Raw genomic sequence first — 16,956 nt, forward strand, 5'->3', positions numbered from 1 at the left:
TTCATCTAAATACCTAAAATTTTACCCTTTTTTATATAAAATTATTCTGTTAATAAGTCTAAAATACTAAGTACCTTGAGAACTTCTTAACAGCAAATTTATGTATATTCTTAAGAAAGGTTTACTGTATCTTACCTGTGATAAAAAATAGTTGTGTCAGAGAAGTACCAGCAGTGGTGTACACATTGGTGGGAGGGGGATATGCCCCCTCTTTCCAAAATCTGTCATTCCCCGCCCACGAAAGAAAACGAAATGAATGCAAAACAGTGAGCAAAGTGGTTTTACTCCCCTCCCCCTCTCCGAAATTAACTTATGTACGGGCTCCATTGTACCAATATGACACGTGCTGAGATGTACATACCATACATGCTGTAGTTACTGAGTGGCTATGAATAAACCTGGTATGTCATAATTATCAGGCGATGGTCGATGGTTCATACAGAGAATGTGAGGACTATTAGTTTCTGAACCAGAATCTGTATAAAATTCTTCCTATTTGTAAGAACCATTGCTATTGCCGCGGCGGTGTGAGCTCACGCCCACGGGCGGGTTGCAGGCGAGCCAGGAGGCCAAGAAGGACCTGCAGTCGCAGCTGGAGGAGCAGCTGGCCGAGAGCCGTCCCATCAAAGACATCGTCCTGGAGCTGAAGGAGGTCGCCCTGAAGAACGCCATCCCGGAACACGAGGTCACCCCGCTGGTCAGTTCTCGCTCCCTCTCCGAGCCGGCCCTGTACTTGTTCGCCTCCGGAGTGGGTACTTGATGCGGGGGTGTCTGCGCAGGTGTGGACCACGGTGATGTCCCAGGTGGAGTGGAACAAGAAGGAGGAGCTTGTGGCAGAGCAGGCTCTGAAGCACCTCAAGCAGTTCACACCGCTCTTCGAGGCCTTCACCACCAACGCTCGCTCCGAGCTCGTGCTGATGCTCAAGATACAGGAGTTCTGCTACGGCAACATGAACTTCATGAAGGTGTTCCAGAAGATCGTCCTGCTCTTCTACAAGAGTGAGTGCCGTCACACGACGTTGGTCCGTTTGCAGATGCATTTCGGTCAGACAGGACAAAGTACAGCTGTGTAAAATATGTTTTCAAGTTACAATATTCAGTTTATATTTACTTCGGAGAATTTAAGGAGAATGTCGGTAACCAAAACACACATACCGTGTTTTCTCGCATAATCGTCGCACAATTTATTCTAAAATCAAGTTTGAAAAATGTTCTCTTTATCCTCTCTCACCGAGCCCTCTTGGGTGAGAGCCAGGTATCCTGTAGAGAAGGTCGAGCTGGTCTTGCGGCAGGATTCACATTCTCTTGACGGTGGATGCACTGATGCTCGGAAGTGCGGTCTGCTGGCGTAGGTGAGTGGCGAGAGGGGTGAGGGACGGGGCTAGACTATTCATTGAGAATGGCGGTATTTTTACAAGAAAACTTTAATTGACCTGAATGTCAAACAGTTCAATTGGTCGCCTGCGTCAGCTTTCACAACATACACTGAATTATACACAGTGCACCCTATCGTCAAGGAAGGGGGGGGGGGGGGACAAATTCCCTATGCCGAGATAGGTACTCGGATGCCCTGACTTGCGAAGGAGGGGTGCGAGCTGCAGAAAACGGATAGCCAGTTGTTCTGCTAGGATCGTCCTGTGGTCAGTGGGCGGATTCCAGCCTCACTGGCCGTCGGCCGATCAACTGACTTTAGGTGGATGACCTCGCCTTTATATAGGGAGAACGAAGAAAAGGAAGGGCGGGGCGCACTAACTCCTCTTTGGAAGGGATGAGATGCGCGCGCATAAATCTCGCCGAAATTTCCCTGCCCTGGTGGTGGAAGTATAAACTAGATATTAATAATTAAAAAGAAAAGATAAATGTGGCATAAATAATTATATGTACATACATATATATTAGAGGTGGACGGGAATAGCATTTTTACTTCGGGACGGGATTCGGTCGGGAAATACATTAAATTATCGGGATCGGGAGCAAGATCAGTTAATTGTCTCTTGTACAGAAAATTACATTTACTTTTAAAATGTGCGTATTTTAAAGTATTTTTCTTAATAAACCATCCACATTTATAGTCCAAATCAGTGGAAATGGCACTGCCTATTTTAGCATTCAAACTGTTGACAGTTTCTTCGTACAACTCTGGAATTATTTTCCTGCTGAATGTTTTGCATGATGGCAGACTGTACAGAGGCTTAACCAATTTTAAAACACTTTTTAGGCCTCTTTCATCAACAATGCTGTATGGATGGCAACCATTTACTAACCATTTACCTACTTCTTTTGTCAAATCCTTTTACTTGGGGTGGTCAATACCCCAGGTGACAAAATTAGCTAGCTTGGGCTGATTTGTTTGTACATCTGATTTAACTGACTTTTTCTCACTTCTGCTTGATAATTTGAAGGATATTCTTCCTGAAGAATGGCCAACTCATTTTTTGCCTTCGGATGTTGTGTTAAGTGTCTGTGCATACCTGTTGTGGAACCATATTCCGTTTTCAGGACAGAAGGGCACAAAGTACATTGCACCTTGTTATTTAGTAATTTCTTAATGAACTTCCAAATAGGCGCAGAAGGCACACCTGGTTCACTTTTGCTACTGCCTGGAATGCCAGGCTCCATCATTCACATACGTGTATAAACTACCCTTTTTTATTAAATGGAATTTACTGGAAATAATTATCTCGTTTACTTTAAAAATACCACTTGTTTTTAATTGTTCACTTTCATTCTTACATAATGACCAACTACTAAAACGTAAAACCCTCTGATGTTTATGAAAGACGTTTATTATGGCATAAACATGTGAAACCAAGATGGCGTCTTTCAGTTTATTAGCGTTTCGAATATTACGCGATTGGCAACACTGCTTATTGTTGCTCTTGTTAATTTTCAAGACAAACCTACAAATACGGCAAAGACGTTAACATTCGCCAAACTTAAAAATAATATTCAACATTGAGTTCTTTAATTAGTCAGAGATTTATTTTAAACTATGTTTATGAACGAGTGTTGAATTTACGTTAATATTTATAATTAATATGCAATTTATTTTTTGTGATGTCTTTGTACTTTGTTTAATACGTACGTATACGAAGTTTTTACGGGACGTATGTATACATGACGTAATTTTATAATATAAAAATTAGTACGACGATGGTTTTTACTATTTAAAAAAACTTGTTTTCCCGAGATATTATCCCGAAGAGAAAAATTATTTTCCCGAAGTTCGGGAATGGTTTTTTTCCCGACTTTTATCCCGAATTTCGGGATCCCGTCCACCCCTAATATATATTCAATCCTATGTATTAAAAAGTATTTAAACTTGCTTTCACAACTTAATTTTATACTTTTATAAAATATAAATATAGTTGGTAGATCGCCGTTTACAAGATGGCGTCCCAATGTACATGTTCAGCTGTGGCGAAAGAAAAATATCCATTTGTATACATAACTCATTCATATTTACTATTATGTTCCGAAATAATTAAATATGTGTGGTTATAGCGACGTGAAAAATAAAGGGCGAAGATGGTTGGTTGCTTTAATGAATTATTCTATTGTTCGTCGCTTTGTTTATAACCTACGACGTCACACAGATTCCTCGCCGCATATTACATGAGGAGGCCTATTGCCGAAATACCTTCTTCCCTGAATTGCTTCTGAGCTTATTAAAACTCGTTTTGGGTTTACATGGTTGCTACAGGACTAGAAAACCGGGAAAACCGGGAAATGTTAGGGAAATTAAAATGGTCAGGGAATTCCGGGAAATGTCAGGGAAAATTCTACGAATTCTGGAAATTTTAAAGTTGCTTATAATTCAAACAAAGCTTTGTTTTGATGCGCTCGTACCGCTACCGAACGACTCCGCTGAAAAGCTGCTGCTTAAGTCACACGGCAACTGCAACTTTTTGTTTACATGGTCTACGATTGTCCGTTGCAATAGGCTGTTATAACCACCCACTATACCTTCTGGCCAATCCAGGCACTCGTTTGTTCACTAGCGTACCCGGCCTTCATTTGTTCGTGTTTTGATCCTTTTTAATTTGCCCTTGAGACTTTGTGTTTTGTTCCGTTCCATGCAGTGAGTTACAGAACGGGCATGGCGTCGTTTATCTTTTGAAGGCTATTTTCACGTGGAATAAGATGAGTACAAAGCTTATTACGTGAATTTAAAGGCGTTGTTTCAGGTGAAGTTAGTTTTTGATGCGATCATAAGAAAATAAAGTGCATTTTGATAAAGAAGCATTACCAATTCTCATTTTGAAAACTACCAAGCTGATTTGAAAACACGTGGCTTTTGTGTGCGGTTATGTTTTTGCATTTTTTCTAACTATTTTTTTTAATTACTTTTTTTTTTTCAACCGTTATACCGTGAGTTCTGTTGTGTGACACTTACATTGTGTATAAAAAAAAAATGCATAACTGAACATGTTTTTCCCCAGAATCATTAGTTAACATTGTAAGAATGTAAGAGTATTGCATGTTGTAATGCTGCTATTGTAATTCTCTAAGTAGGCCCGTTGTATTGCTTGGTGTGAATTTGTAATAGTTTTTGTATTTGTGTAGTAATATTTTTTTAAGAATTCATAAACAATAATTTTTTAACCTAACCTGAAAATATTATGTACTTTTTTTTAGCTTAGAGATGTCGAAGAAAATTACTTTTAAGGAGAATTGGCTCAAGGAGTTACAGTTTCAGCATATCAAACCCTCTGCTAAAGACATAAATTCTGCGTACTGCTTTTTGTGCTACAAAAGTATTCAACTCAGCAATATGGGCCGAAGAGCTCTCACCAGCCATGTCGAAGGAAAAAAAACACATTCGCAATTCTGCCGTCAAAATAACACAATAAAAAAACCTTATTTTACCTCATGTTGAAAGTTTTATATTACATTTAATCATATGCACGTTAATATTTATGGTATGTACTTCATAAGAAAATCAGGGAATTTTTCTCTTAAATTTCTGGAAAACAGGGAAAAGTCAGGGAATTCTAAGATTCTATTTCTGTAGCAACCATGCTTTAATTATAACGTAAAGTAACGTGATAGTTTATATAGAGAGGGTGGGCAAGCGTCAAAAATAGGGGTGCAACGATTATGCAGAAAAAAATTTTTTTTTGTTGGATAAAGTATTCATAAAAACAAAATGCATTCATGGAAAGTACGTTTATTTACAAAGTGAAGTATAAAAGAGCACGCCAAACAATTTAATTTAATAAGTCATGGAACAAAACCTTTCTTCAACTTCAAATAGAAAAACAAAATATGTGATCCAAATGCAAGCCGAAAGAACGCGTAACTACCATAGTAAACACCACGATAGAGCGGAATATCAAATGTAGTTAAGTTGTTACCGGATAGAGAGCGCGCGTTGCATGCAATTGGCGAGATATCGATATTCGACTACGTGTGAGTGCTCTATAAGGGAAGCATAATAACCAAACAGTAATGATTGCAACGAGCGCTGGCTACATTTTTGTAAGCAGTACACTGCGGTGACGCAGACGAACAATGAAGGTTACGACATTTAACAAGTCTTTAAAAGAAAATTTACACATCAGACAGCTTCGTATTTCTGTTATTTAAATAAGTACACGGTAATTTCTTAATAAATATTATATTTATACTTTAAAATACATTTTTTATATCGAAAGATACGTACACAAAGCGCTTGGCATCTAATAGTGGGACCAAAAACATCATGTAATGTTTACGCGATAGGTTTTTTTTATCCAAATTTTGACGTCCTAAAATATGGGTGCGACGATTATGCGAGTGTGACGATTATGCGATAAAAGAGGGTAAGCTGAAGTATTATGTGTATAAATGTATATAGATAGTTAGGACCTGGAATTTTTCACGATCACAAATTTTGCATGAAAACGCGAAAAGTAAGTACATTCGCGAAAACCACACCATTTCTATATTACACTGCGAATATATCCCCGAAAAGTACCATTACAGTAGAATCCCGCAGATGCGACCCCCCTCTTATGGGTCCATTCCGTTTATACGACCGTTTTTTGAGAAACCGTGAAAATTTTGAGCAGAGAGTGTCGAAAATTTGAGTAAAATCGGCTGAAAAACAAGTCTGTTACACTTTGTTGGGCGCTATGTGTTCACGTTTATCTTGGCGAGAGCTGTACCATAAGCAGGCAGGCATACAAAAGAGGCTAAAAATAGATACCACCCCTCTAGACTGTCACGCAGCAGTGTCTAGCTGAGCTCGGCGCGTCACTATCGCACGAAAAGCCGTCTCAGCTGTCATGTTATCTTACCCGCCAGCACGAAAAGCCGCTGTGGTAGCTTCTGCGAGAGCGTAAGAAACTCGTCCGGCCAGGCTGGCGGTAGCGGCGGCTTGACGTCATATGTGACGCGACGCTTACCTCTCCATCCCCTGCTAATTCTTCAAGGCTCATCCCTCCCAGAGCCACAAACCATGTAAAAACACCCCCCCCCCCCCCCCCTTTTTCCCTTTCCCAACTAACATTTCAACACATTCCCTCCCTTATTTCAACCTTCTGCGTGAGAAACTGTCAGCATCTTCCTCCCCTCCCACACCACGTGCGTCAAAAGCCAGGTTGTGTAGTCCATTCACGGTAAAATAAATATTTTAATGGGCTTATAAGACTGTCCTTCGCCGTTAATAAATACTTTAAGTTATTATGATACAATTTGTTTATTAGTCGCACAGCAGTTTCTGCTGAAAAATAACTAATACCTCGAATTTTATTGAATAGAAAAATTTAGCAGGGCCGTAAATATATCTATTTTACTGCATAGTTACTTTTCCATCTGCATTCGACGTGTTTTTTTTTTCCTCTTTTTTTTTACGCTGTGAAGGGATGTGGAAAAGATAATTGCTTGAGCTGTCAAAATAAACATCGCTGACGGCAAGGGCGGGAGCGCATTCTGTCGGTCTGTCGCTGTGATTATCTACTCCAAAAACATGTCACAGCATTTCAGGATAGCATTGTTCTTATATCTTTCGTTTATAGCCGAATGTTTTCTACCTGATCCACACAAGTTCCTTCGCCATGTTTTGAGCGAAAATAACCACCAGCCGGCTAGCATAGCCGAACTCACATGACGCAAATTCACTTAGCGCGAGTATTTATCGGAACCCATTGCTCGGGGTATGCAAGTCTGAGGTGTAATATGAATTTAAAAAGTTGTCTTTTTTAAACCATAGACTATTTGAATATGAAATCTATGCGAACAAAGGCGATTTTTTATGTATTTGGATATATTTGTGTGAGGGGGGGGGGGGGGGGATTGGTCCGAATTCTCTATTGCGACCATTCCGTTTATCCGTTTTTTCGGAAACCGTGAACCGTGAGGGGTCGCATGAGTGGGATTCTACTGTATTTGCAGATCACTAATACTCACGCAAGGTTAAAGTATCCTTTAACCCAAGTCTTGATTTTCAGCATAATTACTGTGTTTTATCGCAGAATCGTCGCACGCGCGTAATTGTCGCAACCATATTTTAGGCTGTCAAAATTGGGATAAAAAAATTCTCGCGTAAACCTCGCATGAAATTTTTGGTCCCGCTAGTAGATGCCGAATGCTTTGTGTAGGTATCTTTTCTGTATAAAACAATGTATTTTAAAGTATAAATCTAATATTTATTCGGTCATTACCACTTAATAAATTAACGGAAAAATACGACGTTCTTTGGCGTGTAAATTTTCTTATAAAGACGTTTTTAAAAGTTATTTCCTTTATCTGATCGTCTGCGTCGCCGCGGTGTAGGTGTAATCTAAAATTTAATTTCGGTCATTACCACTTATTTATTTAATAAACGGAAATACAAAGTTGTCTGGCGTGTAAATTTTCTTTTAAAGACTTTTTAAACGGTATTTCCTTTATCTGATTGTCTGCGTTACCGCGGCGTACCGCTTATAAAAATGTAGCCAGCGCATCATTCATGTTTGGTTTTGGTTATGTTGCTTCCCGTATAGAGCGCGCGCACATAGTCGAATATCGATATCTAGCCAATTGGATTCAACACGCACTCTCTGTCAGGTGCCGAGTTAACTACATTTGATAGCCCGCATTCTTTCGTGGCAAGTATGTACGACACGTCAGATTCTAGTGGCTTGCGTTCGCGTTAGAGTTTTTAATGTTGAAGAAAGGTTTTTGTTTAAGGAATTATTAATATAGATTGTTTGGCGTGCTCTTGTATACTCCGCCTTTTTGTAAATAAACGTACTTTCCATGAACGGGTTTTGTTTTTATGTATAACTTTACCTATCAAAAAAAATTTTTCCCACACTACTTTTCAAACTTGATTTTAGAAAAAAATCTGCAACGATTATGCGAGAAAACACGGTACCTTATTTTTACATAAGCCGTGTTCGTGTATGGTTTTGATGCTCAAAATTGATCTCGGGTATGGTTCACACTAAGTTTCTTCTCATTTGTGCGCCGGGGTTTGTTCAAGTGGCAACCCCGTGTTCCTCCACTCCATTATGCCAATACCGTATTTATTGAATGCAAGCAAACTCAAACTTTTGCACTCTACGAAGAATAAAAATAATATGATGCCGAATTCTAAACTACCGTGCACACTTGGCCGGATATGGTAAAGCGTTTATTGTATTTTGCGAAAAGTGTATAAAATATTATATCAAAGCAAAAGAATAATCTAATATCTTGTATTTATCCAAGTTGCGTCATATACCGTAAAATGTAAACAAAACAAACCTGGTCCGTCCAGGTTAGCCAACATAGCTTCTACTAACTTCTCACGTAAGCGAATGCTTCCTTAACGAAGATCATACATTTCCCAGACTGTGAGAAGTTTTGTTTTGTGTAAAGCTAAACACATATGTTAGCGGCTAACGAATTTATCTTACCGTAGTTGTTTATTTTGTGTAACTTCGTAAATAGCAAGAGAAAAAGCAAATAATGATTTTGCAGGTACAAAATTAGTCTGCTCAGCGAGACTGGGAGTGTGCGGGCATGCGTGACTATCATGCAGCCAGCATCTGTTGTTGACGTCACGAGCCGCGACAGCGTTTCCAACGTAGTGGCATTCCACTGCTGATATTTATTCGCGCGCCAAGTTTAGTTGATTGTTTTCGTAACAGCCTGTATGTAGTATGTTGCAACATATTTCTGGTTAGAGTTTGAAAATGCCGAATAATACTTTGAGTGCTCGAGACTGAGCATCTCAGTATCAGAAACATGGGTTTTATTGTACTGACAATAGCACAGTGATGTGCAAATTTTGCAACTGTAAAGTTTCATGGGAAAGAAAAGATTCCATTGACAAACACCTAAAGTCAGCTAAGCATGTGGCATCGGCAGCCGAAAAAAAAGAAAATTTGTAGTTGCACACATCTATAGCAATGTGTCTGTTTTGTGTAACTGTTTTGGATTTAATTGGCTGTTGTTATGCATATTAGTCTATTCCTAGTATACATGGATTGTTTATTAAATATGTAAACTATTATATTCAATAACTGCACAATTTAGTCAACATTTAAAATACAGGTAAAATTTCTATTGCATAACGAAAATACAGACTTTAAACCACCGTTTTTCTAATTTGAAAGTACGTACCGCTTTTTGCATACTGAAAACACAGAAATTTTCCAGGCCCTATGGATAGTTTATTTATGTTGATTGCAGGATTTCACAGCCATTGTTTAATGAACTACCTTGGCTTCCAAGGTTGACCCGCGTCGCTGTGTTAACAAAGTCAGCCCCACACAATACCCATTTCCTTAGCAGTTTTCATACCTCTTTTCTTTCAGTGCACCTACTCTCGTGTAGGTAATATTCCAGCTCCCTTCAAAGGGGTCAGGCTCTGGGTATGAAAGTTTTTATACCCTAAATCTTAGCCGAGACCGTAATAGAATGTATTCTATTTTCATGTTGTACTCACGAGCCAATGTCGTCAAGATGGTGGACCCACATGTAGTATCATAAACCTATATATAGTCATCACTTCGTGAACATTGCGGAACACACCAAACGCATTGGTGCACCAAATGATACTTTGATAGTAAAACTACTCTAACATATGTACTTTTGTTAAATTAAACAGTCATAGAAACAAATAGTAAAAAGTAGGGATGGGCCGGTCGAATCCTCGAATCTCTAGATTCGAAATTCGAGGGAAATGATTTGGGATTCGAGGAAAAATATTTATGTAAACGTAGTACTTTAAAAACTTAAATGCTTACAATTTACTTGGCCTGTTTACGTTTTCCTTGGAACACATCCTATTGAGGTACAGTAGAACCTCGTTAATACGTGATGGTCAGGACCGAGATAATCACAGATTACTGAATTTCACGGACTAGCGATTAAAATCCCGGAAGGTCTTGTCAAGCTTCTCAGACACCGGCGTGCAGCTGGGTTAAGGCCAAGGTCATGTGTCGTAACATCTCTCGAGGCTTACTGCGCCTTGGCAGCAGATGGATAAAAAATAGTAAATTCCCCATTATTCGTGTTAATTGGGACCCGCCGATGCCCGGATAGTCGAAATCCTGTAAAAAAATTAATAAACCCGGATAATCCGTTCACGGTAAGGGCCGGGCGTCTTCGAATTAGTGTCTCGGCTTAATAATATACAGCACTGCCTATCCATTAGTTCACGGTCATTTACAACAGCCGAAGAGAGAAAGATAAGATTGTGTGAACCTTGCACACATAAAATTTGGGTAGTCCCCCCCCTCCCCCTCGTACAGCCGAATGCCAGCCAGACACGTCACTCGCCAGGCGCCTGCCGTGGGTTGGCGGGTGGCAACAAACAGAGGGAAATGAGAAGCAGAATTCAGGACATCCCCCTCAAGTTTAAAGAGTGACAAATGTGACAGCTGAATGGGGGGAGACACAAAGGGTCGGTACAGACAGCGTTGCAGAGTTTGGCGGCCCACGTGATGGCTTGCAGTGTTCGCCGGCCCGCGTGACGTTAATTTTAAGCGCTGACAATTTTTACTTCTCTTTTAAATCGTCCCGGATTATCCGATTCCTGAATTAGCGCATCACGGAATAACGAGGTTCTACTTTATTGTACTTTTAATTCGTTATTATATAAAAAAAATATGAAGCATGTACTGATTTGGGAAACTTACTTTATATTCATGAACATGGATGCATTGTCGCTACATTAGCATTAAATAAGGCATAAATCACAGATGTATTCTCAGAATATGCTAAAAAATAAATTAAATCACATTTAGGATATAGACTAGTAATATGAATCTTGTTTTTTTTTTATTAATAACTTTACCGAGAAATCTGTTACTTAGTAATACAACAATAATGCTGACTTTCATCACAACTTACGGTCGCACATGTAGTAATAACAATAAAATTATGAATGACAAAAATTAATACATTATACAATTATTATTTTAATCGTGATTCAATTTTAAATATTCTGATACACGTTCTATTTATGAATTTTTTTAGGACCAAGTTTGGTTTGTGTAGACTACCAATGTTAAAATAATGTATTATCTGATAATTCCATGATGGCCAACCAATGAATTTGTTAGCCAATCATTTTGAGCAACACAAAAAATAACTAATATTAATATAAGGAATTTTAATGGGTAAACTAGGGAAAACACCCCGTCACTTTTAACTTTGGGCATGTTAATCACTATGCTTTAGTGAGGCTTAATTTTAAAAGACGCACAACAATATTTCTTATTGCCTAAAACCATTGAAACCAAGATGGCGCCTTTCAGTTTCCATTAAATATTTCAGGAAAGCGTTTATCTTCATTTGGGACTTTAAACAAATATCAAGTTGGTAACTACAAAATATTGTTCCGTCGGATGTTGAATTTTTTTTTCTGGTTTCCGTGGATACATGAATCACTGTACTCGCAGATAATGCCTGGATGCCTTAAATCCACCAAGTCGGATTCTACAGCAATTGATGAAGTGACCAGATTGTTTCATGATCCTACAGTTAATCCAGAAATAAACATCCTCGAATACTGGAAAACTCAGTCTGCGTGTTCACCCAGGCTACATAAACTGTCCAAAAAATATTTGTGTTCACCACCTGCGACAGTGTTCTCTGAACATTTGTTCAGCACTGCAGGAAACATGTGTGACCAAAAACGTAATCGTCTTGGTCCAGACAGTGTCAAAATCCTTGTTTTTTTAAATAAAAATTTAAAGGGTTAAATAATTATGCATAATGTTTAATTTTTTCTCTTAACTTATAAATTATTTTATAATTAACCCTTGAGATCTGGATTCGGATTCGAGGTACTGTTTGGGATTCAAATTCAAGATTCGGATTTGGGAAAAATGGGATTCGACCCATCACTAGTAAAAAGTTTTAAAATACCTAAAACAATGGCTTTACACTGTTATTTTATAGACTACAATCTAAGTCTGTGTAGCGCTGTGAAGCTCAAGGGTTACTTACCGACATGGTTTAGATCTCATCACTGGAAAAACTACTGTCTTTTCTATTGATAACAGTTTCCTGGTTTTTTATACAAATTGTGCTTTAAGCAAATATGTATTAATGCAATATATTTGTTTATATAATTGCTATTATATTATTAAATACATAGCTAAATCCATTGGATATATTATTTCTAACTAGGTGTTATAGGCGGGAAAATGTTACAAACGGGAATGTTATAACCGAGTTGTACTGTATATATATTGTTCGATTTAGCTTGTTGAACTGAGTAATATAATATTATATCGTAAACTACATTAAACCAAACCCATATTCCCTTGTATTCTTTAAATTTTATGTTACTACATTATGAAAATAACCTACCAATCTCATTTGATCTCATTAATTTCAAAATTGCTCTGTATTTGTTAGTGAAGTGTAGAAGATAAAATATCAAAAATCATTCACTAGGCTACATAATTTCAAAATAAACGTCTGGATTTTCATGTAAATTTAGTTAAATGGACAGTAAGATGTTTATCCTTCCCCAATGTGCTTGTTTTTGTTGCCTGTTAACATTCTAGGTGTTGTGTGTGGAGTAACAAACTCTTCTTTTCTGTTGCTATACAAACTTGTATGCCCACTTTTATACCCGTGGGTATCATGTGGGATGGGCTTATTTCACTCTGCTTTACAACAGCCATCTTTCCCATCTTCAGAGTGGAGTGCTGTGAGGTGTAGGGCCGGGGGTTTCAGGTCGCTTATCACGAGAGCACTCCTGTTAGCTCTTGTCTCATTGGCTGTTATGGGCGAATAAGAGTTAGACCTTGTGTGGATTCTCTCCTGCTTTCTGCTAATAATTTTTTTCTTCTTTTTAATGAGTGGTTTCCATGTTTTATTCAGCTTATAACAGTTATTGGTTGTTTTAATATATCTCTCTATGCTTCTCCGACTGTCCTGTTCCGTAATTCTCTCTGTTGGGTATGTATGCAAGTTCAGATAGAAGCGATTTGTGGTTGTCTGGTTTGAAATACATGAATGGTCTTTGATTTCTTGCAGTTACCCTTCTTCCTATCAGGAATGTGCAAACAAAGCCACGGAAAAAAATGGTACTTTGTAAATTCCAGCAAGTTGTTTGGCTGGAGTTTAATTCTTTAGTGAGGTTAGACATTTAGTAGTTTTCTTTTTGTTTTGTGTGGGACTTGCCGGTTGGCGACTCTTGCACTATGGCATCAGGCCTGTCGGTAGCTTTTATGGTGAGTTTGTTTAAGGTCCCCTGTTTCTAAAAGTATAACTTCTTTAAAGGTGGAAATTATACTTTAAAAGTAAAAAGTACTCTAGATTGAAGTACTTTTTTGATTTTTTACTGTTGGTATTTTTCCAAGGATTATGCTTAGTTATTTCATTTTGGTTGTTTGGTGTGAAAATAAACTTTGATAGAAGATGGATAAGTGGGATGTATTTTAATATATGTCTTAAGGTGTAGAAATAAGGGAGCAGGCGTTGACGAGGTGACATTTGACGTGTTGCAGCTGACGTTCTGTCAGAGGAGGTGATCCTCAAGTGGTACAAGGAAGGTCACTCTGTCAAGGGCAAGATGATGTTCCTGGACCAGATGAAGAAGTTTATAGAGTGGCTGCAGAACGCAGAGGAAGGTAAGTTCCTTCGTTGTTCGTGCTCAGAACCACGGATTGTGGTGTCGTTGACGTACTGACATTGTCTTGTTGTTGCAGAGTCGGAGTCCGGGGAGGACGAGGACTAGATGCCGGTGCCTCTGGTGTGTGCTAGGTCAGTGAAGCTGCTGATTGGTCCACTGGTCACCCGCGTCTGTGCCGTGCAGTGTCTCACAGCTGTCTGTGTCTGTTGCAGTTGCTCGTGAGCGCTGCAGTGTCCGCGCGAGCCACCGTCATGAAAGCCTTTTTTTATTGTGCATTTTACTTTTTTTTAATGTGGCTGGGGAGGCAGTAATATCATGTGTATGACAGAAGCAGGACTTAAAAACTCTTTGATAGTTGATCATCATTAAATGAAACACATGAAATATATATATTTACCAATTTTTTATCAGCAGGGGGCTTCTTCTTTTCATTTCTTGTTTAGCTGTGGCTGATGAGACAACGATACAGGTAGAGTCACCTCTGGCCGCCCTGGTGCCTTATTCGTCCTCAGACCGAATCGGACAAGCGTCGAGAACAGGTCCTTCCCACTGATCGTGCTCCGTCAGCGACCTTTGGGTCGCCGTTCATTTTTGGGGAAAAAAACTGAATAGAATGAGTTGGAAAAAAAAAATAATTCACAGCCAGAGGTGGTTCTACTCCAAAATGTTCCATGTTTAATGGTGTAGTTTTAGAGTAACCTCTTTCACTTAGGGCGATGGATGATCCACTAATTTCTCACTCACATAAAGTGTTTAATTGTATTGATTAATTTATTAACTTCTCATTTGTTTGCCTGTTTACTTTTCAAGTACATATTTAAAAGAGTTGTTTGTTATTGTGCTGGTGTTGTCAATGATGCTGCCAAATAGTTCACAACATAATGAAAATAAAATAACCTTTTTCAAAATAAAATTTATTTTATCTACAAGGGGTTGGGCCAGATTCCCCACTCCTCTGCATCAAGTAACAGTAAATTAAACAAAATGATTTCTGAGGATCAGTGCAGTTGTACATGTGCATTGAAATGTTGAAATCTCTTGAGCTGTAGGTGTTTTATCAAGCTGTCATGTGGTGCATTGTCCCTGGAGACTTTTTATATGTATGTATGTAATTGGTTTCTCGTATGTTGAAAAAAAAAAAATTGAATAAACTGAACTGAATGAAGTATCTGTTGAGAAAGGAAGTGTTTGATATTGTCTCCTGCATGTTGATCAGTAATTTTGAATTATATTATGAATGTTAAGTGGTTGCTAACAATTTGTTGGTGAAATTTTAATAATTTAAAAATACGGTACTGTTTCCCAACAAACTATTTAATACTGTAGAGAGAGATACATATCTACAATGTCTTTCATGGCCAAACGAAGCTTAGACATTGAGTCTTTACTGATTTATAGTCTGTTGCAAGAAAACAAGTGATTTTTTTACTCTTATCATTCACATCTTCTGAACAAAAAGAATAATATTGTTGCTAAAAACTATCTAGATTAGACAGTTACATAGTTTCATAGGCTTCGAATATAAACTTTAATCTAGTTTTTAGAGAAGTCATAATATAGGCAAGTCATCATTTTTCAATTTTTTCACCTGCTTTGACTTGTTTTGTTAGTGGTTGCATATTTATCTATCTTGTTTGTTGAGGTTTCTTATGAATAGGGCCACCTGAAAGTGATAAATAAAAATGAGGAATTTGATTATTATAAACAGGTAAAAGCAGTATAAAATAATGTCAAAAACAAAAACATTTTCTGGCAGTGTTAAAAATTTGCAAGAAAAATTACCAACAAAAAAAAAGATTCATCTTGTTTGAATACTCATGTATACACTTTATTGAATTTAGAATATCATGGTAAAACAAAACACTCAAGTATAGAATGTATTTACATATATTTGAGCAACTTTAGTGAACATGGCTTGCAGTAAATGAAAAAATTGTGTCCCTAATTTATTTTATATGTGTATTCCCTAGAATGCTTGAAATGTTTGGCCTGTATAATCAGCCTGCAGTTTACAAGATTTAAATTGTTTTAGCTCTTTTCATTTATATCTTTACACATTTTCGAAATAATGATAAAATTAAGCACAGCCATTGAAATATTGAGCCGGAATAATTTTAATGTAGCTGATTTTTAAACCACTAGGCAGGTTGAAAATATCTGATCATATAATAAAAATGCCAGCTCACTGTTTTTATTAGAAACCAGTATCCATGGCACTGCTAAAGTTTGTGACACAAAGTTGCTGTGTTCAGTTTGCAATCCTTACAAGATCTGGCAGATCGTCCAAAACATTGGAAACTTGCATCTGCTGTGCAAGATAACCTAAAAATTCCTTCTTGGTAATAGTATTGATAAGGCAATATGATTAGCAGTTGCTAACAGCTTCTCATCAACATTATTGCTTGCAATGTTTCAAGCAGCAGACAGTTTCCAAACTGTGCTAAAGAACTCTTTACCTTTATCTTTTTCTCTAAGGTTTTGTAGCTTGGTGAGACATTTCACTCCTAATCTCTTCAGTTCATCTTTCCTATCACTGCTTACAGCTGAAGGGAGTTTTGAAAGGGCAGCAGATGTTTTGTCTCCAAAAACCCCCTGCTAACCAACAAGAAGTTTTTTTATAAGTCATACAACTTAAACTAGAATTTATAACTAAGAGTAACAAGAATCTTCAAGCTCCAGGATGTTATGAGTTTTTTTGCAGTGTTCCACGAGAAATTCAGCAGATCACAGAATAATTGTAGGCTGGCAGTCACTCAAGTTCTTAAACTAGTCTGTTGAAACACCTCTATCTTCTCTGTTGAGAAATTCCATCAGATCATCTACCGTATTTACTCGCATATAGGTCGCACCCATAATTTGAGGTCTTGAATTTGGTATTTAAGATTCCCCCCATATAGGTCGCACCGGTA

The 16,956-nt window shown here is 38.0% G+C and overlaps 1 protein-coding gene across 2 annotated transcripts in view; it reads left to right on the forward strand.

Moving 5' to 3' along the window:
- The window catches only part of LOC134542246 (protein krasavietz), a 53,773-nt gene extending 38,546 nt beyond the window's left edge, over window positions 1-15,227 (forward strand). Inside the window, exons 8-12 of one of the 2 annotated variants that reach the window (XM_063386348.1) lie at window positions 557-697; window positions 780-999; window positions 13,923-14,045; window positions 14,124-14,178; window positions 14,260-15,227. In XM_063386348.1, the coding sequence (XP_063242418.1) occupies window positions 557-697; window positions 780-999; window positions 13,923-14,045; window positions 14,124-14,152 (513 nt within the window). In that variant the 3' untranslated portion in view covers window positions 14,153-14,178; window positions 14,260-15,227. Of the gene's footprint in view, window positions 1-556; window positions 698-779; window positions 1,000-13,922 lie in introns of both variants that reach the window. The other variant, XM_063386347.1, reaches the window with a different exon arrangement.
- Window positions 15,228-16,956: the final 1,729 nt, after the last annotated feature.

This window comes from Bacillus rossius, assembly GCF_032445375.1.
Source record: "Bacillus rossius redtenbacheri isolate Brsri chromosome 4 unlocalized genomic scaffold, Brsri_v3 Brsri_v3_scf4_2, whole genome shotgun sequence".
In the NCBI taxonomy this organism is placed as follows: Eukaryota; Metazoa; Arthropoda; class Insecta; order Phasmatodea; family Bacillidae; genus Bacillus; species Bacillus rossius.